This window comes from Anolis sagrei, chromosome 2 (genome assembly GCF_037176765.1).
Source record: "Anolis sagrei isolate rAnoSag1 chromosome 2, rAnoSag1.mat, whole genome shotgun sequence".
Taxonomy (NCBI): Eukaryota; Metazoa; Chordata; class Lepidosauria; order Squamata; family Dactyloidae; genus Anolis; species Anolis sagrei.
In genome coordinates, this window is record NC_090022.1 from 58,230,280 (window position 1) to 58,254,652 (window position 24,373).

The following is a 24,373-nucleotide window of genomic DNA, read 5'->3' on the forward strand; positions in this document are numbered from 1 at the left end:
GTCTAGTTGTGGGGGTGGTGCTCATCTCCATTTCTATTCCAAAGAGCCGGCATTGTCCATAGTCGCCTTCAAAGTCATGCGGCCAGCATGACCGCATGGGGAATATTTAGAACGAATTCAGAATAATAGATATGTAGGAATCAATATCTCCCTATGAATACCAGAGTGCAGATTTTGCCACCTTCCTCTCTTATTAGGGCAAAAAAGTAGTATATAAGACTTGTGCTAAGACCCAAAAGACACATGACATCACTTTGTTGTCTCTGTGGAAAAATCTGTGTTTCTCAAAGATGGCATATTGCCAGTCCTGTTGGAAATAGAAATCTCCTTTGGGCCAACATGAAATTGTTTTACAACTGTAGTAAAATTTGTAATGTAATCTTTTTGGATACAATCCTATTTTTTGTTTAAGAAATTTACTAGTCTTCCTCTAACCACTATACCAAGTAATTCTACTAGCACCTGGAGCCAATTAGCAGGAGTGTGCTTGGTTTACTTAATCTGGACTAACGCTAATCAGTCTCTTTTACAAAATGATTTCATACAGCTACAAACTTGTTAAGCTGCCTTTGTGTGCCTCTTTTAAAAACAGGGAACAAACATGCTACTACTTTGTGTAGTGCTTGACACCCACATTGGAGAAAGTCAAGTCATCTTGGCTATCTAAAGTTTTATATTCTGCCTATCTCCAATTTTTGTCTTATTTTTCCCTTGAAAAATAAGACCAGGCACAAACCATGATCTGCATGTATGTGTGTGTGTGTGTACACACACACACACACATACACATGCATACACACACACACACACACACACACACACACACATTAAACCTAAAGAAGAATATTATACCAATCCTCATGCCCAAATGCAACCTGAAGAACATTGTCTATAATTTAAAGAAAACGTTAAAATATATTTGCACTATTAAGGGAATTATCTGGGAGCCAGAAGAACCCTGGATGGGAGCCAAGGACATTGTCAGGGAGGAAGACAAAAAGACTGTCTGCAGCCAAAAAGAAAGAGAAGCCTCAATGGATGACAGCTGAAACTCTTTAAGCAGTACAGATCATATGAGAAACAAAAATAAAAGGGGACAGTAATGGACTCAGAACCCTAAAAACAACTGTCCCATGACATGTGTGCAGGGCAAAGAGGATTGTTATAATAATCAATGCAGAGAAATAGAAAATAACAAGCAAAAAGGAACAGTAAGAGACTTCTTCCATAAAATCCCAGAAATCAAAGGGTTAAACCCTGTGCTGCAGAAAAAGTAATGATCATGGCTTCAAAGTATAAAAAAGGCAATACTCTGCTTCTTGAACCTGTGCGCATTTGGGCAGAACCCATCTGTTTGAGACCAGGATGGCGTGAGCACCCACCGTTGGCCCCAGCGCATCAGCCCACCTAGCAGGTTGAAAACAGAAATGTGAGTAGATAAAATAGGTACCGCTTTTAGTGGGGAGGTAATAAAGGCACCCTTAAGAACATCGATCAGAGGAAAGCTCCTCGGCATGGAAAATGAAGCGAGAGCACCCCCTGTGACCAAAGTCGAGCACAGCCTCCAAGATGCTGTAAATGAGATGGGAAAAAACTGTCTTTACCTCTGTTTGTGTTGTTTATCTTTGTTAATTGTATAATTGGCAACGAATGTTTGCCATATGTGCATTCTGTAAGCCCTTCTGAGTCCCTGTGAGAAGGGCGGGGTATAAATACTGTAAATAAATAAATAAATTCAAGGCAAGAATACAGATGCTCTATAACTGTTATGTGAACACATTATACGACCAAGTAGCAGCTTCAATCGAGCTGCTTGACACTACAGAGACAGAATGTAGCTAAAACCTGTCAGGAAACATGGAAAACTAAAAATGGCTCACAGGTAGCAAATGCTCAGTATGGCCCAAAAAGGCGTCTAATGTTTTAATAACATATTTTAACATTTGATTGTCTTGATGCATAACCTGTATTCAAAATAAGAGTCTATCATCAAAACAGTAATATGGAGAAACAGAATGGTTTCCATTTGGCAAGGGAGACAATGTTGCATTATATCAATCTATTTTTTAAACTTGTACATTGAATATCATACATAAAGACGGATTCAATTGTGCAGAAAAAGGCATGAAAATTTAAGGAAGGAACATCAACAAGTTAAAATATGCAGATGACACTGTACTACTAGCATAAAATAGCAAATACCTGGAATGATTACTGAAGAAAGTCAAGGAATAAAGTGAAAAGGCAGGTTTGCAGTTGAACACTGAAAAAACTAGCTTTTTCAGTGTTCAATGACTACAGTTCTCAATGACTACAGCTAATTTTAAAAAATGGACATAGAGGATTTATTTTAAAGTAGATGATGAAGACATTGACATAGTTCAGGATTTTCCATACTTTGGCTCAATCATTTAATCATAGAATCATAGAGCTGGAAAAGATCACAAGGGTTATCCAGTCCAACCCCCTGCAATTCAGGAACACATTATCAAAGCAACCCTGACAGATGGTCATCCAGCCTCTGCTTTAAAACCTCCGGAGAAGGAGACTCCACCACATTCCAAGGCAGCATATTCCACTGCCAAACAGTTATCACCATCAGGAAGTTCTTCCTAATGATTAGGTGGAACCTTTTTTCCCTCCAGTTTGAATCCATTGTTTCAAGTCCTAGTCTCCAGAGCAGCAGAAAGAAGCCTGCCCTCTTCCTCAGTGTGACATGCTTTCAAATATTTAAACATGGCTGTCATGTCTCCTCTCAGAATGGAGACTGCATTCAAGAAATCAGATGTATAGGATGTGGAAGGGGTATCTATTAAGGTACTAGACAAGATATGTGTGGCGTCATGTAGTTCACGTTTGATCAGCCCACACACTGCCTTGCCAGAGAAAGAAAATATGCCACACAGATGAATAATGAAGAAAAAGTAGTTTATTCTTTGTAAATCAGAACAACATATTTACAATCATGTGATCAGTTGCATTGACTCACATAATGTCCTTTTATGAGAGATTTAAAATGGTCTTTCTTTGTCCGTGTAATAAAACTCCTTCAGCAGCTCATGAAGCAAGAGTATACTCCAAACTCACTCTCTCTCTCTCTGCTTCTCTCTTTGTGCTTTTCTGCAAGCACCTGCATAGCTCAAGTCTGAAAATGTAACAGTAACCAAAAGTCCCAGGCTCAGCCATCTCCCTGGACAGGCCCGTAGCCAGGATTTCGTTTCGGGGGGGGGGGGGGGCTAAAAAATTTTCAGGGGGGGCTGAGTTTCGGGGGGGGCTGAGTCTGAGTGAAAGAGGGTCTAGCCTAGCAAACCTTTTGTATCATTACCCCAATACCCCCATGCATATGGAATATATTGAGTATGGTGATCAGATCATGATATGAATAAACATAACAGTTTAAATAATGCATCAGTAAGGCCTTTTCGCGAACCACCATGAGAATTTCGGGGGGGGGGCTGAAGCCCCCCGAGCCCCCCCCCCCCCGGCTACATGCCTGTCCCTGGACATTGCCCAACCAATCAGTTTCATGGATCTTATTTTAAAGTTGACACACACACTCACTAATTTCTTGCATGCTCCAACAATATGTAGTACTATATTGTACATTTACTCTCGTGGTTTACATCTGTGATTTACAGTTTCAGGAGCAATAATTAGAAATTTAAACTGTAGTGCCTCACCAAGCTGCAAACACTGGTACTTCCATAGGATGTTGTCAAGACAGTTAAACTGAAATCGTGGGGCTATAATGTAGTGTGAATGGTTCATAGCTTTTCTGTCCCCGCTTTTTTTTTTATTCAGGTGGTAAGGACAGGTTGTTTGATGAGAGTGAAGGGAACCACTTGGGGAGATAAAAGGTGGCTCAAAACATTCTGAAATTTCTTGTTGGGGACAATAGGGATTATGTAGTCTCAGAATAACAGTCCTCAGACAGCCTTTGTGTCTTAATTTTGAAAACACACTATCAATATAGTTATTAAATACAGGTAAGTTACTATATTCTGGAGGTATTAAAGCAGAGGAAATGTATAACAAGGTGAGTTTTATGAAGAGAGTGTATTGTAGCACAGCCCTAGCCTACACACTTCAGGCTCTCCTGACTGCAGTGCAGTATATTTGATGAGAAGCTTCTCTCGGCAAAGGGAGAATTGTAGCACAACAGCATTGGCATGCTAAGTAAGAAACAGCTGGTGGCTGAGGCGCCATCGAGAGGGGAATTATAGTGAAAGCTCAATGACTTTTTTTTTTACTGTGTTCAGTATTCCAGTGATGCTGCAGTGGCGTAAAAAAATAAATGTACCTTTAAAAAGGCTGGGCCAAGTGACTGCTGCCGAAGACAAAAGGAGCTGAATGTACTTTTGCTGATGAAGATGAGGGTGCAGCCTGCTGTTTTGTTTTGCTATATTACCAGGATCCACAAGTGAATTAACCCATTTACAAAAATCTTAGCCATTTTTGTACTATGGTATAGGATTTCAGCTTTACTTGTGGAGAAAACGAATATGTATCTGACTTTCAGTTCTCCGGTTTTTAGCTGTGCTGATGGAAATAACACTGCTGACCAATAACAGTGAATCTAGTGCTGTGCTAATGGGCTTTTATTATGAAGACTTGCTAACATCAATATGCTAACATGTGGAAGATTGTAGTTAGATTGGTTTTCACATGAATTTTTCTAAGAAAGCTAGAGTTACAAGGTGCTTAAACAAACTTCAAAATTATGGCTGAAAAAGAGAGGTGAACAGGTTTTGGATGTACTTGAAAATATGATTGTCGATGGGTTTATCCACATCTCCTGGAAGATCTGGAGTTTTTGGTCAATTTTATTCACACCACTTGGAAGATTTTGGTTTTTTTGCTCAATCTTGCATTTTACATGTGCTGCCCAAGATCCCTTCAGTGTCGGATGGAGATAAGGAAGGCAAGGGTAATAGTAAACTCAAAATTATTTACTGCTTTTGTCATAGTTTTATTTGGTGTCTTTTAATCTGTTGCAACAGAATATTTGTGTTTTTTTAATGTGGATTAAATATAACAAGATGTTAATTATATTTTTTAGTTAGTGCTTACTATGTTTTTAATGTCTCATTTCATTTCAATACATATTGGATTTTTGTGTCATATTCAGCATAATACATTTGAGAAGTGTGCATAATGCTTAGACGTGCAAATGACCTTTCCAGATATCATCATGTTTAACTGTATAATTTTTTCTCTTGGGATGCATGATCTGTTGCATTCAGAAATGTATATTGATTTGACTGCTAGAAAGGGAAAAAATCAGAGGCCAAATATTTATGTTTTTTACATTGTTTTCTGTGCCCTTCAGTAGCAAGGTCATCATGACAAGCAGAGATGCTGGACCTTTTACTTTATTACAGCTGAAAGGAATTTTCTCAGAGAAGTCAGTATTTGCAAGTGTACAGACATATGACTAAAAGTACAATCCTATTCACACTTAGGTGAAACCCACTGAACCCAAAAGTCAATGATAGGATTCCACTGTGTGTATTTGTGTGAGAGAGAGAGAAAGAGAAAGAAGCTTCATAAACCTGAAATATCTCTTTTCTCTTCTAACATAATATCTTCTCTGTGGTCTTCATATGTCTGCTAGAGCTATATATACACAGTAAAAAGAAAACAAAACTCCCCCCCCCCCGAATGGAAATAGGATGAGAATGAGTTGTGTTCATTAATTGTCATGTCTGAGTCAGCCTATTGCTAAAAAGGCATAGCTTTTTGGGGGACCTAGGTATGTAGAAGAGCATTTGTTTGCACATTAAAAGAGAAGAAAATGTTTTCAAATATCTTTGTTCTCTGCCTGTTAGGGGTCATTGAGTCATTGAATACTGAGACTAAAAGGTTTATTTTTGGAAGGGGATGAGTAAGAGTTAAAGTCTCTGCTTGATATTGCAACATCTTATAGATTCCTGGAGGTGGATAACAAGATGGTGATGAGGGTTATATGCACCAGGAGGTAACACTTCCCCAAATTTTGAATAATGGGGAAAAGTCTAGTCATGTCAGACTCTGGGGGGTGGTGCTCATCTCCATTTCTAAGCCAAAGAGCCGGCATTGTTCATAGACACCTTCAAGGTCATGTGGCCAGCATGACTGCATGGAGTGCCATTATCTTCCCACAGAAGCGGTACCTATTGAACTATTCACATTTGCATGTTTTCAAACACGTATACCCTAGCTATGTGGCAGTTCTTAGAAATTGCTTAGTCTCACATGAATGTGGTCAGCTATGGGGATAGACACCTGAGACTGCAAGAGAGACAGGGCCTGCTTGGTAAACATCTCCAACATGTGGAATGCTTCTCAATAGAGTTCCTCCTCTTTTCCTTTTAAGAGGCTTTGTTTAAAAGTTATGTTAAAATTGCTTGTTTTTTAAAGGGCCTATAATATAGCAGTTTTAGTAACTAGTATAATCACCAGACTCTGGTCTTGAAGCTAACTAGGGTCAATATTTGGATGGGAGGCTGCCATCAAATCCTAGATTCTGTAGGCTATATTTTGGAGGAAGGAACTGGCAAAACCATCTTGTGTGAGTATTTCTTGCATAAGAAAAGCCTGTGAAATGCATTGGTTGACAAGCAACCTGAAAGTGTGTGTGCGCGCACACACAAAGTTTTAATTTGTATTAATGTTGTATGGTTTGTGTTTTTGTTTAGATCTTTTAAACGCAAAAAGCAGGAAAATATGATTAAACACATTCACAATTGGCCTTAACAGCTAGGCTTTGATTCAAACACTTCGGCTCTATATACTGGAAAAATTAAACAGTGATATGTGAGGGGAGAAGAACTCTTTTTGCTTTCATCAACCTGAAACTCATTTTTGTTTTTCATTGGGTAAAGTTATGAGAAAAACTCATGTAACAGGCAGTTGGTACAATGCAAGATTTTATTGTGAAACTTTCTTGTGCTGTGTTAATTTATGATTCTAACATATCATTATTTTGTCTGCAATTTACAGGAGCCCAGTAATAAACGGGTCAGGCCTCTTTCTAGAGTGACATCACTAGCAAGTTTAATTCCTCCTGTCCGAGCAACTCCTTTGAAGCGATTTGGCCAGTCTCTTCAGGTAAAACCTCTGTATTTGTTTGTTTGATCCCCAAGCTGCATGTGGTATAAGGTAAATAACTGCTGTTGACTGGAAATAACTGGAATAGGGCTTTTCCTTATTATTCAGGTAGAAAATCTGACATTTTTTAAAAAAAACTTTATGTTTATAAATCATTGTTTCATTTCATTATCAACAAAAAATCAAGATATTGTGGAAGGTATCAGACCTCACAACCTCTGAGGATACCTGCCATAGATGCAGGAGAGAATGCTTCTAGAACATGGCCATATAGCCCGGAAAACCTACAACAACCCAAAAAATAAAGATAATAAATTTTCAAATAGGAACTCTTAACAGTTTGAAATTATAACCTGAAATGCAAAAATTGTAAAAAAAAAAAAAAAAAAAAACCCCAAAAAACCCCCCAACCCTTAAAATAATGTCTCCTTGTTGTATTGGGCAACTTAGACATTCCTATTCCATCTCCAAGTAAGCAATTTCTTTATCTGTCACTTCTGTTCCATTTTAAAATACTCATTGAAAAATACTTAATCCAGCCCCATGTATTATGGTTTTCGTAATTGCCAACATATTGTAGTAAAAGGTAAAGGTTTTCCTGTGACATTCAGTCTAGACGTGTCCAACTTTGGGGGGTGGTGCTCATCTCCATTTCTAAGCCGAAGAGCCAGCTTTGTCCATAGACACCTCCAAGGTCATGTGGTCAGCATGACCGCATGGAGCACTGCTACTTTCCTGCAGAAGCGGTACCTATTGATCTACTCACATTTGCATGTTTTTGAATTGCTAGGTGATTGCCACTGTTTTAATGTTTCAATTTTTATTTTTTTAAAATATTTTAATGTATATTTGTAATTCTGTTGTTCACCTAATTGTCAATTTGTTTTGTAATGTGATTGATGTTATTGTTGGCTGCCATTTGTAAGCCTCCTTGAGTCCCCCCTCGGGAGTTGAGAAGGACGGGATACAAATTTTTGAAATAATAAAAAAAAAATAGGTTGGCAGAAGTAGAGCCTAACAGCGGGAGCTTACCCCGCTCACTGAGTTCAAATCACCAACCTTTTTGTCACCAAGTTCAGCAGCTCGGTGGTTTAATCCATTGCGCCATCAGGAGGGCCACCAGGATGTTGTATATTGCCTTAAAATATGCATTGCTGAAAATATTACCCTGGTATTTGTGATCTGAGGTTGAAATTGTGTAGAATAAGAAGAACACATGTTGATTGATTGTGTAAGTGCAAGTAATCAAAATAAGTATTAATTTTCTTATATCTCCTTTCTGTGGGAGGAAATTACAAACTGAACTATTGCAAGAAAAACAGGGATATGAAGTAAACAACATATCCCATTCTGCTCTAAATTATTCAGTTTTGAACCTTGCATGTTTGAAGAAGTGGTTGTAATGTTTCACCCACATAATTATCATATAATGAGCTAATGGATAGGCAACAAAGAGGAAGAATATTCTGATCCAACATTTTAACGACGTTGCTAGTCCAAATAACATATACATGGTGCCAGTGTACTATAGGGACATCCAGTCTGTGACAAGGAGAAAAATATCTGCCATTTTAGAATGTAGTTCAGAAAACAAATGTGATTGTTATGTAGAAATGGCTACAAAAATTGAAGCCACAGGTATAGCCAGGTCAACAGCCAGTTAGAGAGCAGGTTTCAAAGGTTTGTGCCTGTTTATGCTTCCTGGGTTTTTTTCTTCTTGAGCTCAAAGTGCAAGACTCAAAAATCCAGGGATGAGAACTTTTCACCCTCAAATGTGGGATTAATGGAGTTTTTGCTTGAGAAATGACTTGTGTGTGCAAAACTTCATCCTATTGAAACAGCCTATTATAAGAAAATATCAAATAAATAATAAATATTTTAAAATATATATCAAAACCTACAGTGTAAATCTTTGCATTTCACATACTTTGCCGCCAGTATCCCCCACAGTTAGATTCTGGCAGTACTGTATCTAGAAAACAGATAAGAGAAGCTTATAAAACAAAAGACACAATCTTTTTTTCTTGAATGCTAAACATGCGTGCTTTGTAAAGTACAACCGTTCGCATACAAATGAAACATTTAGAGTAGGAGAAATCTAACCGTTGAGTCTAGACAGTGAACTGCTGTGTTATTATTGCAACTATGTCTGGCTTTTGATGAGCATATAAATGTCAACCTGCTGCTGCTTCCCTGGCAGGCTGACTACTCCAGGATCAGCACTCTTTATAAGGCTTCCAGAAGTGTTTTCTGTTACCACAAAAATATGAACTTCTTCAGATGCAAGATGTACACTGTTAATGAACGCTCACATCAATAAAAACTGTCATTCGCTAAGGTTGCACAGGACTCTTTACATCCACAGAAGAGCATCATTCAATTGTAACAGTCCTGTGTTTTCTTCATTGTCCCTTTATTTATACTATTATACATGTACTGTTTTCCAGTAATATATGCTAAAATTGCAATCAAATCAATTAATAAATTACAGGTTGAACATCCTTAATCTGAAGTTGGAAATGCTCCAAAATCTGAAACAACCACAAATTGTCCACATTAATGGCTGAGATAGTGACATATTCGCTTTCTGATGGTACAATGTACATAAACTTTGCTTCATTGATAAAAATGTTAAAAATATTGTTTTTATATTACAGTCAGGTTATATGAAGTATAAACGAGTTGTATGTTTAGACTTCAGTACCATCTACAGGATATCTCATTATGTATATGCAAATGTTCCAGAATCTGAAATCCGAATCACTTCTGCTCCTCAGCATTTCAGATAATGGAAACTCAACCTGTAATACATTATAGTCATTGGGAAAAATTGGTTGGTTTAGTAATCAGAGAAGCACCTGGGCGAACAAATGTGTTTTTAGTTGATTATAGAAATACCTCAAATTGGGAGCCTTCTCAGTGTTAATGAGATAGTTCTGTATGGTAAATGGAAATAATGAAAAAAGATGTTTTCTGTGCTACAAATTAATCTCACTAGGCTTATATAGAAAGCAGGACTCTTCTTTTAAGCAAAAACATTGAGGTAGTTTAAATGGGAATGGGGCCTCTCGGATAACATGGACCTGAATTATTTAGGACCATATAAGCAAAATGTAATGCCCTCGACATGGCTTACTACCATGATATCCAGGTTAACCTTTTTTTAAAACAGAGATGTTCTGTGTATCTGTAGGCCTTCTATGATTTTATATATGATGGGGTGAAGTATTATTTCTGTCATGGGCCCAACTACTTGCTCCCAGAGGACACTGCCCTGGTCTAGAAATTGCCTCTAGGTGCCTATCCACCTGCTCAATAGGTGAATGACCCATCACATGGGTCATTCGGACCTCCTCTTCCCCAGTTATGTATGACTGGTGTATCATCTAGGATCATGGCAATGAAACTCGTGATCAAGGGACTGGTGCCTGTGCATGAATTATTTACTGTCAGTCCATGGTAAATTAAAAAGGATAAGGCAAAGATAAAGTTTTCTCCTTGACATTAAGTCTAGTTGTGTCTGACTCCGGTGGTGGTGGTGGTGGTGGTGGTGGTGGTGGTCATCTCCATTTCTAAGCCAAAGAGCCAGCATTGTCCGTAGAAGCCTCCAAGGTCATGTGGCCAGCATGACTGCATGGAGTATCATTACCTTCCTGCAGAAGCAGTACCTATTGGTCTACCCACATTTGCATGTTTTTTAATTGCTAGGTTGGCAGAAGCTGGGCCTAACAGCAGGAACTCACCTTGCTCTCCGGATTTTAACCTCCAACCTTTTGGTCAGCAAGTTCAGCAGCTCAATGTTTAACATGCTGTGCCACCAGGGGCACTGGGGGCTTGAAAAGGATAGTCAATGTTAAGTAGTTAAGTATTTGTTAGGCCTTCATGGAGACAACATTTGAAAGATAAGAGTATAAATATATTCATTTTTATACTCTTCATTTGTTATGTGCCTATCTTGCCTTTCCTCCAAAGAGCTCAGGGTGGTATACATGCTTCCAATGTCCCACCAATTTTATCTTCATGACAATTGTGAGATGGGTTAGGGCTGAAAAAAGTGCCCATCTCAATGATACCCAATGAACTTTATGCCACTTGCATCAAATCCAATAATTTAATTACAATGTGGTCCAAAAAAAAATAACTATTTAAACATTTGGTGTTTGATTTTTTTTATAGCGCTCCATCAGTTTTCGCAGTGACAGTCGGCCTGATCTTCTTGCTTCACGTCCTTGGACTAGAAATGTACCTCCTGCTATCACCAAGCGACGAGACAGTAAACTCTGGAGTGAGACCTTTGATGTCTGTGTCAATCAGGTGCTCACATCCAAAGAAATCAAGCGTCAAGAGGTTTGTCTGTTTCTTTTTTCTTTGAACATTATGGGATTAAGGAATCCAGGAGAAAATACAAATGCATGTGTGCACACAGATACAGACACTGGATATAAATGCCAATATTCTTCACTTCTCCAGACAGTAACAGACTAGACATCTATCCCTTTGACCTGCACAGAGTTCTGTGAAAGCAGTGACATACACAGTTATTCCAGGTTTTTAAAATATTCTTAGCAACACAATGCATTCTTGACCTAGGAAATATGGCAGAAGCTATTTTTTTCCTTCTAAAGTGAGGGAAGTAGGGATAAATAGTTTCACACCTTTCTTGAGTAAAATAATTCATAGCAACCAGGCCATAAAATCAAAGAAAATACTTTAGAAATAAAAGAAAATGCCATGCATTGCATAACATAGTATTCTGCATGCTGTGCAAGTAAACCTGATTAAAAAGCCACAGGGCACAGTCTGAAGGTACATGATTCAGCAATCTATACATGTCTGGATCTGTTCTATTCCTAATGGGAGTCTGATAGGGAGCTCTGTGCTTGTTATCTTCTTTTTTTACAGAAAGGCTGTTAAGTAAAGAGTTGCACTTACAAAAAAAAAGATTTAAAAGCCAGCCCTATGTTTTTCTTTCCCTGCTTTGACTGCAATCTGTTCTTTTTTCATTCCGTCTCCTAGCATTTGACATTACTTGGCCAAGTAGAGATCTTTTGGGGTTGAAAGGGAACGGGAAGGAGGGTTACTGGTTTATTTTATTTTATGTGTTTGCTAGCAAGCTTCAAGTCCAAATCAGTCTCATCACTGCACTGTAAGGCATCACACTGAGGTGTTCTACCTCAAGTCAAGCTAGTATTTCTTCCCATATAGCCTAATATCTCTGTCCTGGTAAAAAGTTCAGGTAGAATGTAATGGGAAGATAATTTGCATGAAACCAAGGAAAGCAGGTTGCACATGAATAGCTGTTGCTGGTTGTTTTAAAATTATGTTCCCTCCCTAAATATCTGTGATTCTGTATGTCAAATGATCATTAATAACATAAGATGCATGTACACTTCAGTGTCCAGGTACATAAACAAACAAAAAATAAAATAAAAAATGCTTTCAATAATACTCAGACTCCAGAGCTCAGTCAAAAAAGGCTTACGTAACTGGAAAAGAACCAGTCTAGAAAACAAAGTCTATTCCTCCACATCAGGTTCACCAATAAGACTTGTCTACAGCTTATTTGGACTTCATAGATGATTAGCTAAATTATGATAACAACCAATCGGTCTGCACTTGGGTCAAATTTGATAGATGCCATCAGAAAATAGAATCAGAAAAATTCAGCTGGGGGTGTTGCAGAGGACACATTCAGAAATCATTAGAACTGGATGCTGGAAGGAACTCTGGGTCTCAAACTACTAGAACTGCAGTTCATGGCTGGTTGTCCCTGATTAATACTGCCTTAACACTATCATTGTTATACATGGAAAGATGTAGTTTTCTCTAATATCAGAATAATCACTTTAAAATGAAATTGGCAATATCCTCCACAATTAAGGATTTCCAAAAGCAGACCAGCTTTGGTAGGCGGCCCTTGGATTCATCCATTCAATTTTGCCAGGGGAAGGACATTTAGCCCTGCCAATGTTACAACCAGTCTCATTTTAGTGATGAGTAGGTTAATGAGAAATTTTGGAAGTGCACATATATTTTCTTCAGTAAATAGCTTGCATAATAGATACGAGTTGGGAATTCAGTATCTTTAAGGTATTGTAGGAAGGTTATCTTTGCTCTACCATACATAACCCAAGATCAGTAACAAAAGAGCTGAGAAACCTGTGTTTGCAACAGCAAAAAAGGATAATGTGTTTGAAGGAATCAAGGCCTATTACTTCTGTGGTGAACAATATAAAATGTTAATTTGTGCTTATATTTTATCTTTAACCAGTAGAACAGAACAAGCTTAAAAGCTTCAAGTTTTATCAACACAAATCCTAGTTCAGTGCAAATGGTTGACATTTTTGTGGAAATCTGGGACAGAAAGAAGTCCTTGCAAAAAAAAAAAAAACATTTCAGGCTCTTTCTATTAGATCAAATATGGCAATAGCCCATACTGGAGGCCTATGTAATGACTGTGGCAATATCCCAATGTGGTATAATGCTAAATCCAAGCTGATTGTAAACCACTGAGAATCTTATCAGTCAGTAAAGCATTAGTGTGTACTTTGGGACACCAATTCTATTTGTTGGAATATAATCCCAAAATACTTAAAGGAAGATACTTGTTCTAAAATGTTTCCATCCAAATTCCAGTTGTAAACTCTCTTAAACTTACTAAATACTGTTTTCTTGCTTTTGCTATAATTTACAAGGTGCTGTTCATTTTGGTAGTAATGACTAAAGTGCCTTAGCAGTCTGCAGTGTTTTACATGAGTGTGAAATATTTTAATAGCGTTGTTGGCATAAGAGAGTACTGAGATCTTATTTTGTCCCATTTTGATTGAAAAATAACAATCACACTTTAAGAACTTTGCAGTAGCGGGTTTTTTTTTACAGATAAAAAAGAAGAGCAAATAAGCAGCATTGCCTGACATCTTTTGTTACAGGGGCCATTAAAACTATAGATTGGTGTGGTTGCAGATTTTTTTTTCTTGGTCTCCAGATCAGAGGCTATAATTACATATATATCTAAATAAAAACTCTTTTTTTAAAATTTGATTTCCACATTTTTCCAAATGGGTATAACTACAACAGAAGCATATTATTTTTGGTTCTACAGATTAGCAAAACTATTTTAAGGAAATAAAAAGGTGAGGCTTTGTTAATTCATCTGAATAAACAGAATCCTAAAAGCCAAACCATTTTAAAGTTTAAAATTAAGCCATAAAAATACGGTATGAATCCATTAATTTTGAGCAAATGGAAAATGACATGGACACATTAACTTGCTTTGAAGCTAGAGATTAAACACGCACACACAATTGTTTGACACAACTCTAAGGCTGCAGTTTTGTGACATTTAGGGAATTATTGCTAAGGAAGTACGGAGAGACTGCTGGTGGAATCAGATTGCTATTGCTATGAGAAGGAGAAGTATGATAGAGGATCATATACCCACATTTGCATAGCAAAAAGTTAAAAACTGAAAGAAGAGAAAGTGTTGCCTTCTTTCTCCTTTCCTTGTGTTTTGTTCTTGACTCCAGAAGGAAACTAGCCTCAGACCAGTCATTTCCTCGCAAATGTCAATACTGTCTTGTCTACAAGACCTGTGGGAAACAGTTCATTTTTTGAATAGGTCTCCTCTTGTGACTTGTGGGTTATGCAAAATGATGAAAGCTGATGTAAACACTGGATATTTGTCCGATGGCAGATAATTCAGAAGCAGAATTGCCAGTGATTCTCTTTTACACATACACATTCATATACTAAAAGGTCTATGAGATGTTTCCAGAGCTCTTGTCTTCACTCTGAAGTCAGTATGCCTGGGATCTGCAGGCTATAATCTGCTGCCTGAATTTCTGAGGAAAGGATCAAAATTCTGGTTCTACAGCATTATGCTCACAGGTCATAGATAAAACAGAAACTGAAACCTCTGTTGAGGAGTGAACAGCAGCTACTTCCTTTATTTACAACTACTACAGCCACAAATATATATCTTCTGTTGCTTTTCAAAGAGAAACTGAGCCATGTTTTGCTGATACTTGTAATCATTGTAGTTCATTGTTCATGTGCACGGCAAATAAAAATGGCAGTGAGAGCTGTGATTTAGTCTCCATTCATGAATGACTCTTCTGTTGTAAATTATTGGCACATTCCCAGATAAATTGAGCTCTGGTGGCATCTCTGAAATGTTTAGCCCAAAATGTAATTGGTCAGCTAGTGTATGCAATTGAGTTTTATTATGTCACCTCACTTTTGGTGGTATTCAACCTTTAAAATGTGTGTAGAGATCTTGTCATCAGCAGATATGTTTGTTATCTTCTGAGAGAGTTTTCTAGTCTTTCTTTCTAATTTTTGATGCCATAATTATAATTTGCACAGGTACCGGTACATTTTTTTCATCTAAAGAAGTCAAAACTGGCCAGAAAGCTGATTCTGGGGGGAATGTTTGAGGTTAAACCTGTTTATGAAGTAAATCACTATTTCCTGAGTTTTCAAGATAGACAATTCATCTATTTTTGACAGAAAAAGACCAGCTCAGAAATTATTGCAAGGCAAGCAGCCATAAAAACTATCCATTCCCACTCCAGGCCTTGCACATTTCCTAAGTTTTGCACCTCAAATTTCTTTGTCTAAGCCACCATCTTCCTTCGGTGAGCAAAAGTCCTTGCATACCCTCATTCTCTCTCCTCAACTATGGAAAGATTTCCAGACAGACTTAACTCCTTAAAGCTCCACTTTTCCAGTTTACCGTCTAGATTTCTTCTACCTGATAGAGCATAATATCCCAGAAGCAGGGAAACTGGCAAAAATTTTAGAAGATTAGAAGCATATTAAATATCATGAAAAAAGGAATTTTAATGAAGGGTGAAAAATGTTGTTTGTCACTTAATCATAGATACAAACATTTCTGACTCATCTGAAAGATTAGTACAAACGTTAATTTCTTGTACCTACACATCACAACACAAATGAAGTCAAAATGTCACAGAAAAGCCATTATCCAGTCATCATCATTATTATTATTACATAACAGAGAAAAATACACCACCTTTTTGTTTCAATTCATTGGGTTATAACTTGTCATGACCTACAAAAATCAATTATATAATTAATTATATAACTAATACATCTCAACCCCCAAAAAAGTTTGTGGTGTCTAGGTTTTTAGGTCTGTTCCTGGGGTTATTTAGGGTGATGATTCAGAGAATTGCATTGGATCAGATATGGTTATCATGGTTTCTGTGGGTGAGCAGGTGACAACTGGTATATGGCATATGTTCTCTGTCTCAAAAACTAAGTTGATAGGGGAAAACTGTTGCCATTTTTTAAACCAGCAGGTCGAATATACCCAGAAACAGGTCTAACATTGAGTTGCTGTGAGTTTTTTGAACTGTGCGGTCATGTTGTCCTGATGCTTTGCCTGCATCTGTGGCAAGCATTCTTAGAGGTCTGGTCAGAGGTCTAATATTTGAGGCACCAAAATGTGTGTTGGCCAGTGTCATCATTATCTTAACTAAAGGAACCTATGCATTATAAACATTGCATTAGTCCATTGGTTTTCTATTCCCCTTTTTGCTGCGATATAAAACATAAGCCAAGCTCAAATCCCTAGTTTTAAAAAAGTTATTTGAGAAGTCTAGCAAATTTCTCAAGATTGAGTTTTGTTTTACAGGCTATTTTTGAACTTTCACAAGGAGAAGAAGATTTGATAGAAGACTTGAAATTAGCAAAGAAGGTATGTTGCATTTAATATTTTATCTATCCTTTTAGATTTATTTGTGGTCATTTAAAGCACCTGCATATATCAAAAAGAATTCCAACAAACTGAAACTTCATGTAGAAGAGTAGGATTTCAAAGTTTATCCCTAAGCTTCAATTTCAAGCATGTCTTTATGGATTCTCTGTTTGCACAGGCTTACCATGACCCGATGCTTAAGCTCTCCATATTGTCAGAACAAGAACTGAACCAAATTTTTGGAACACTGGACTCTTTAATTCCTCTGCATGAAGGTATCATTCTTATTGTTCAAAATGTTTGTAGAATCACAAACTGTACTGTTGCAAATTCCATTAGAGGCTTTGGAAGAAAGGCTATTCATAAGTTGAACTTCTCAGGATTTTTCCCTGTTCAATTATGTATAATTTTGTTTATAGGGGGAGAATACATTTTCGTTATGTATTTACATTGTGGACTGGCTAGCTGAGGCAAATTTCCCCTGAGCAACTTCTGCCATGAAAACCATGTACTAGGGCTACCTTTGTGTTGCCATATTCAGATATGATGTGAAAAGCACACAGCAGTAGCAAAGATGCTGAATTCACCAGATGTTTGTATAGTTGATTTAAACATTCCTAGTAAAACTTACCATAATACGTATAGAACTCAGAGAAATTTATTCTCAATATATCAGAGGCTTTTGAGATACATATTTTTTTAAAAGTGTGCAGTACAACTTTTTACGATTTTGATTTGATTTGAGAAAAAAATACACATTGGATCTTTTGAAATTTCTGGTTCTGTTTTTAGTTAAAAGGAACTGCTAGACGAGTGTAGGTGGCTCCAATTCTAACAGCAGTGATGGGGAGAAAGGGTTATTCTTTTCAGTTGTCTTGACCTAAAGCATCCTATTCCATGGAGATGTTTTTATTTATTTCATGTCAAAAGAATTGCATAAGTAAATTAGCATAAAACTGATAAAATAGAGGAAACGCAAGTGGCTAAATAATTTTAGACCCAAATCGGGCAACGGCGACTGCATTGTCTGTAGCTTGAAACAGTTCTTCCTCTGTGCATAATGCAGGGCATAATGCATAATAGAAGTGGTAAATGAAGGCACAATAATGATGGCTGTGCTTTGCCTTTTTTGACCTGGCCACTGATTTGGAAGAGGACAATTGGCCAACACTGTGTTCCTGGGACCCATCCTTCCACAATAGCTCTACTGTTCTGCTCAAAACCATAGACAACACAGCAGTTTTTAAACAAAAATAGATAAACAGGGAAATATGTCTTTTGAATTTTGCATTGAAAGAAAGACTAGGAAGTTATACAAAAACATTTATGGGACATATCTTTTGGTGTGGTCTGGCTTACTCAGTTGTTGACATGGAATGGATGTTGCATCATTCAGCAGCATTATCATGACCAGACCATGCTAAGCAGGTAGATAAAGATGGTGGCCTCAGTTCAACAACCTCTAAAAATATCATAAAGATCCTTATGCAGTTCTTATGCTGCAGTCACCTCCTATTTACTATAATGTCCCAGAACTTCCTCATGTGAGCATTCTGCACTTCAACATGAACATGCAATCAACATGTTTTTACAACCCAGAGATTTTTCATAACCTTTTTGTTTCTACATTTTTAATAGACCTTCTCAGGAGACTGAAAGAAATTAGGAAGCCTGATGGATCTACGGATTCAGTTGGTCATATCCTTGTGAGCTGGGTATGGAAATTTTTCGTCAGATGTCATAATATGTATTCCTTTTGCTATTTGCCATGGTTAGAAAGTTTGGAGGAGGATACCCTGAAGGCACCAGATCCTGTCTGATCTTGGACGTTAAACAAAGTCAGCTGTGGTTAGTATTGGGAGGGAGACTACCAGGTGCTGCAGGCTATATTTCAAAGGAAAGAACTGGACAAACCACCTCTGAGCATGCCTTGCCTAAGGAAACTATGAAAGTTATGGGGTCACTATAAGTTGATGGGTAGCTAGAAGGCACACTGTGTGTATGATGAAATAATCATGATGTTAGGACTCACAAGCCTACTAAGAATATTTGTTTAGAATCACCTAATCATATTTATGTCACATAGGCAAGACTAAAAGACACTTCATTTAACTCTAATTTTAAATTTTAACTTGAATGTATTTAATTCTCTGTTGTCTAAAGGCCTCAAATAGTTGCCATACGTAAAGTCACCTTGAGTCCCCTTCGGGGTTGAGAAAGACGGGATATAGAGTGAATAAATAAATAAATAAATAATAAAGAGGTGGCACACTTAGCATCTTCTGCACTCTTCCAAATATGTGCCAAAAACATCAAAGTGCCTATTTCTGTGCCATTTTTACAATTGTGCATCTCGCATTGATAAATGTTCCTAACACATTGATGCTCGCTCCATAAATGTAGTGTCCTTATTAATCGGATAATTCAAGCATTGCCCCAAAAATTATATTTTTTTGTCTAGGTCATGAAGTATCACGCTCATTTTAATTCTTACTGTTTGTGTTTGTGACATTACGCTATTTGATGGGAGTAAGTAGCAAAACCAAGCTTTTAGGTATCATAGTATACCCATATAGTCTTTAATACAAAGTGTTATAATCAAAATAAAACTACTGTGCATCAGCTGTATTTGTTGAAAACAATTGATGTGAGGATACATTTTTCAAAAATAAACAATGTGTATATCTGTGCATGTTTGTGTGTAAGAAAGAGAAAAAAGTGCAAGAGAGTACATAAATATTAGAATTTCTTGCCAAATAAATGGCTCACAAATTACTTTCATTTTTCCCTCTTTAGCTGCCTTGCCTGAATTCCTACGACAGCTACTGCAGTAACCAGGTAGCTGCCAAAGCATTACTGGACCATAAGAAACAGGATCATCGAGTACAAGATTTCCTGCAGCGTTGCCTAGAGTCACCTTTCAGTCGCAAACTGGACCTCTGGAACTTCCTTGACATCCCGAGAAGCCGTCTGGTGAAATACCCATTGCTACTCAGAGAGATCCTGCGACACACACCAAATGATCATCCAGACCAACAGCACCTTGAAGAAGCTGTATGTGTTTATTGATAATATCATCTAAATTATATTTAACAGAGCAGTGCATAAAAGGGGTTCCATCTAGTTTTTTGTCTAAAACAGAATCACATTTCTTTAGTTTGCTTATACAGTGAGCCCTTGGTATCCACCAGGACAGGCCCCCCCCCCCCCCAGTGGATATCAAAATCTGTGGGTGCTAGTCTCATTATATACAGTGGCATAGTGGAATGGTTTCCTTTATATAAAATGTCAACATCAAGCTTTGCTTTTGGGATTTTTTTTTGTGGGGGGAGGAATATTTTCAAGCTGTGAATATGTGTGGAGGGCAAACTGTATGATTAAAACATACATTCAAGAAAGATCCTACCTTGTCATTACAAGCCCCCAGTGGCACAGTGGGTTAAACCCTTGTGCCAGCAGGACTGAAGACCGACAGGTCAGAGGCTCGAATCCAGGGAGAGTGCAGATGAGTGCCCTCTGTCAGCTCCAGCTTCCCATGCGGGGACATGAGAGAAGCCTTCTACAAGGATGGTGAAACATCAAAACATCTTGGCGTCCCCTGGGCAACGTCCTTGCAGACGGCCAATTCTCTCACACCAGAAGTGACTTGCAATTTCTCAAGTTGCTCCTGACAGGAAAAAAATTGCACTGAAGTTATATAGAAGTAAACACAAACGATCAAATTAGAAGAAAATAGCCCCTTTTCATAAAAAACTGGTATCTCCCAAATAATTGTGATATTACCACAACATTGTGATTATATATAGGCTAAAAAGATGAAAAATAGCAATGTATTCCTGATTTAGTAATAATCAAGATAGACTTTGTTTAATACATTGAGTAGATATTACATAGGCAGAGATTAAATGATTTACTATAAAAGGATTTCCAATACAGCAATAGCCAATTTCAAGATCTGGGGGACAACCCCCTCCCTAACATGGGAAAGATATATCTGATCTCTACTGAAATAATTACAGTGGTGGCAAAATCTAAAGCTGTCCTCTTATTTTTATTGAGGAAAACAAACCTTAAATATTGTGCATTTCTTCTCTCGGGAGCTAATAGCTGTCTTCACTGGAATCAAAGTACAAGTACTATGTTTACAAGCCAACAGTGTTTCCAGGAGTATTGTGATTGTTTAAACAGTATGGGGCTTACTTTACAGTACATAAACGGGAATTTTTATATATTTTCCACACCACTGTGTCAAATATGAACATCAGATTTGTAGAAGAGACCCTTGAGGTCAGACCCAAATCTCCAGATCTCCACTGTTTATTTGCAGGTAGCAAGGGTCCCTGGGAAAAAAAGTTCAGTGATAAAAGTGCTTTATTCTTCCAGTGAATTTCTTACTACAAACATGTGGCATACACAGAACATAGCAGGGATTTTCCTTTGTATAGCTCACAAGTGTTGAACTCAAGCCCCATGGGCCAAATCCTTTCCACCATGTCATTTTATGTTGCTGTGCAGATGCCAGACTACAGTTAATTAATTAATTAATTGCGATATTTGTATACCGCCCTTCTCAACCCCAAAGGGGATTCAGGGCGATTCACAGTGTTAGCAGCAATTCAGTGCCCTCCATAAAACAATATAAAATATTAAAATTAACCCTCCCCTAATAAAACATTAAAAATTACAAAACACATCACTTAAAGTAACATCACATATCACACAGAGACATACTGTTGTCCGTATACAACTCCTGTATTCCTCATCATTAGACATCATGACTAGAGCTGATGGGAGTTGTGATACAGAAGCATCTGAGAGACTGAAGTTTGTTCTGTTTAATCAAGATAATGGGGTTTGGATTTTGATACAAGGTCTGTGGATAGGATGCCTGACATTAAACTGCTTTTTAACTCTTCTTCAACCTAAGTGCTGTTGGTTTGCTAGTCCACATAGCAGATAATCAAAAGTGATGGAAGTTGTCATTCAATAACATCTGAGGACCCAAACTGGGCAAAAACTAAAGAACACCAGCCACTATAAAAAAAAAAGATATTTTGCCCTCTATATCTATGGATTCTCAAGCCATGGATTCAACAGTCCTTTGAGGGCAACCACAAGGCTGGCATGGCTCTCAACTAAATGAGTTTGACACACTTGGTACTTCATCATTCTAGAGAATGAATCCACCTTAAATCCATTTCTGCCTCCTGCAGAATTCTGGAGTTAGTAGTTTAGTGAGGCTGTTAAAGGCTCTTCACTAAACTACAAACCCCAGAATTATGTAGGGGGCTGAAACCAGATTTAAAGTGGATTCATTCTCTAGTGTGATGAGGTTTTTTGTATAGATTTCCTGTACATGTATTGGATGGATGGATCATGTGTTGCAATATGACTTGGGGAGTTGTTGGAAAACTTCAACCATAAAACAGAATTGAAGTATCCAACTCTGTGTAGTTTGTGTATGTATGTTCCTTCAAATCACCTATTGGCTTGTGGCAGATTCCATGGATTTCATAGTGTTTTTTAAGTAAAGGAATGCTCTGTAGTAGTTTTGCCAGTTTGTTTCTCTGAAATACAGTCTACAGCTTCAAGAGCATTTAGGCCTTCTACCAATATGCTGAAGAAAAATATTAGAAATATAAGTTCTGTTCACTTTTAAAGTTTTTTTTCAATAAAAAAGCTAGGAGAACCATCTTTGAAATAGTTTTGGAACATTATGACTTACTTTTAACTATCGTTTTTACAGATTAATATTGTCCAAGGCATAGTGGCAGAAATCAACAAGAAGACAGGTGAATCTGAATGTCAGTATTATAAAGAGAGGCTAATATATCTGGATGAAGGCCAGAAGGACTCCCTCATAGATGAGTCACGTGTTGTGTGTTGTCATGGTGAACTAAAGAACAACAGGGGAGCGGTAAGGAATTCATTTTTCAAAACAAAAAAAAATCCTACTTTGCTTCTTTTTTCTAGCAGTTTTCAGGGTTATACTTATATAATTTATAACTAAAAGTTTCCTGCTAATTTGGAAATGTAAAACTGCAATTTGTATAAGTCTGAGTAGAGTTTATAAAGGATTGGTGATGGGGGCAGATAGAGAAAATAGCTAGAAGGGATCTCTTTATGGCAGGCCTGCACTACCCGTGACCGCCAAGTGTTCTGGACATCAGCTCCCAGAATTCCTGACCATTGGACAAGCTGGCTAGGGCTTCTGGTAGTTGGAGTCCCAAACACCTGGAGGGCTATAGGTTATGCAGGCCTGCTATATGGTGCCTCATGTATATTTTAATTGGAAATTGGATTTTTTTTACAAAATAGCTTATTATGCTGCCCCTGATCCTCTCTTAAGCTTTCTCATATTTGATTTCCTATTCATATATTCTATTCAGGACATTTAATTTTATATTTGCATGAAATTAGAATTGCAGATGCTTATGAAACAAGGTATTTCCCATGGCTGTGTTTAAACTATGGCTCTTTTGGCCTAGGCAGTTTTATCAAACTCCATCTTTGCATATATTATTTATTTTTGCTTCTTTATGTACATCATGAGTTCTCAGACAGAATTTAGAGAAATTTGAAGTGGTGTCCAGTCCAATTAGATCACAAATAAGCATTGCTTATTTAGGATCTGATGTACTAAACAAACAAACACATCTTTATTACAGTCATTGGCCAGCATAAGGAGAGTGGGGTGCAGTCTCAGAAAAGCATTATACATTAAAATCATTTGAGCCTGGGCTAAAGGCTAGAATACAGAGGTATATTAAAAGGCTAAAACACAAAATACTATTTAAAATGAAAAAAGACTAGAAGGAAATGGAAAGGGAAGAAAATCTGGAGGAGCATTTAGGGAGTATGAGGGAGTATAAGGAAGGAGGGGTACAGTCAGGCACAGGCCTAGGGGACTAGGAGGTGGGAGCACTAAATCTATAGTTTCAGTTTACTGATGAGTTAGAGTGCTAACTTGTAGTACCAGTCATCACCTGGCAGATTTTAAATGCTGCCGCACAAAACTTGGCAATATTATATGTAATAATAGAGTTGGTATCTGAAAGCAACAGGGTGGTGTAAAATTGCTCTGGGGTGGCCCCAGTGTTTATATAGCAATGGCGAGATGAGTCTAGTTTGCATGTCTCTGTAAAACAGGCACCGGAGGAGCACGTGTTCCATTGTTTTTATATGTCCATAGTCACAAGGCAGAGTCTCTCTGTGTAGGGGTCTTCCGATATCAACCCTTGAGTACAGCTCATGGAAGGGCATGACATTGAGCCAGGGTAAAGGTCCTCTGATGATTGGTTAGCTCTGGATTTGTTAAGCATACCATATGGAAGGCGAGGTATCTACTGGCTTCATTGACTATGAAGGTTGGGATGCTGGCTAGATCCAATTGGTGCTCTGTGTCTGAAATATGTTGTTTAATGAGTGCTTTGGCTTGATCATATTCCATACTGAGTAGCAACGCTGGATAAAAGGCCAGGAATGAGATTTTAGTTGCTACTGCCTATTTCCATGTGGACTGGAAGTCACCCTTCATAGTTAGTGGGGCAAGACCAAGGGGAG

At 37.7% G+C, this 24,373-nt stretch overlaps 1 protein-coding gene across 6 annotated transcripts in view; it reads left to right on the plus strand.

Annotated features, from left to right (window-relative positions):
* Positions 1-24,373, plus strand: part of ARHGEF3 (Rho guanine nucleotide exchange factor 3) — a 186,875-nt gene that overhangs the window by 158,450 nt on the left and 4,052 nt on the right. For 4 of the 6 annotated variants that reach the window (XM_060766088.2, XM_060766089.2, XM_060766091.2 and 1 more), the window contains 7 exons: positions 6,982-7,089; positions 11,266-11,436; positions 16,748-16,810; positions 16,989-17,085; positions 18,449-18,525; positions 19,607-19,864; positions 22,557-22,727. In XM_060766088.2, the coding sequence (XP_060622071.2) occupies positions 6,982-7,089; positions 11,266-11,436; positions 16,748-16,810; positions 16,989-17,085; positions 18,449-18,525; positions 19,607-19,864; positions 22,557-22,727 (945 nt within the window). Of the gene's footprint in view, positions 1-4,140; positions 4,928-6,981; positions 7,090-11,265; positions 11,437-16,747; positions 16,811-16,988; positions 17,086-18,448; positions 18,526-19,606; positions 19,865-22,556; positions 22,728-24,373 lie in introns of those variants that run through there. The other 2 variants (XM_067463532.1, XM_060766090.2) reach the window with 2 other exon arrangements.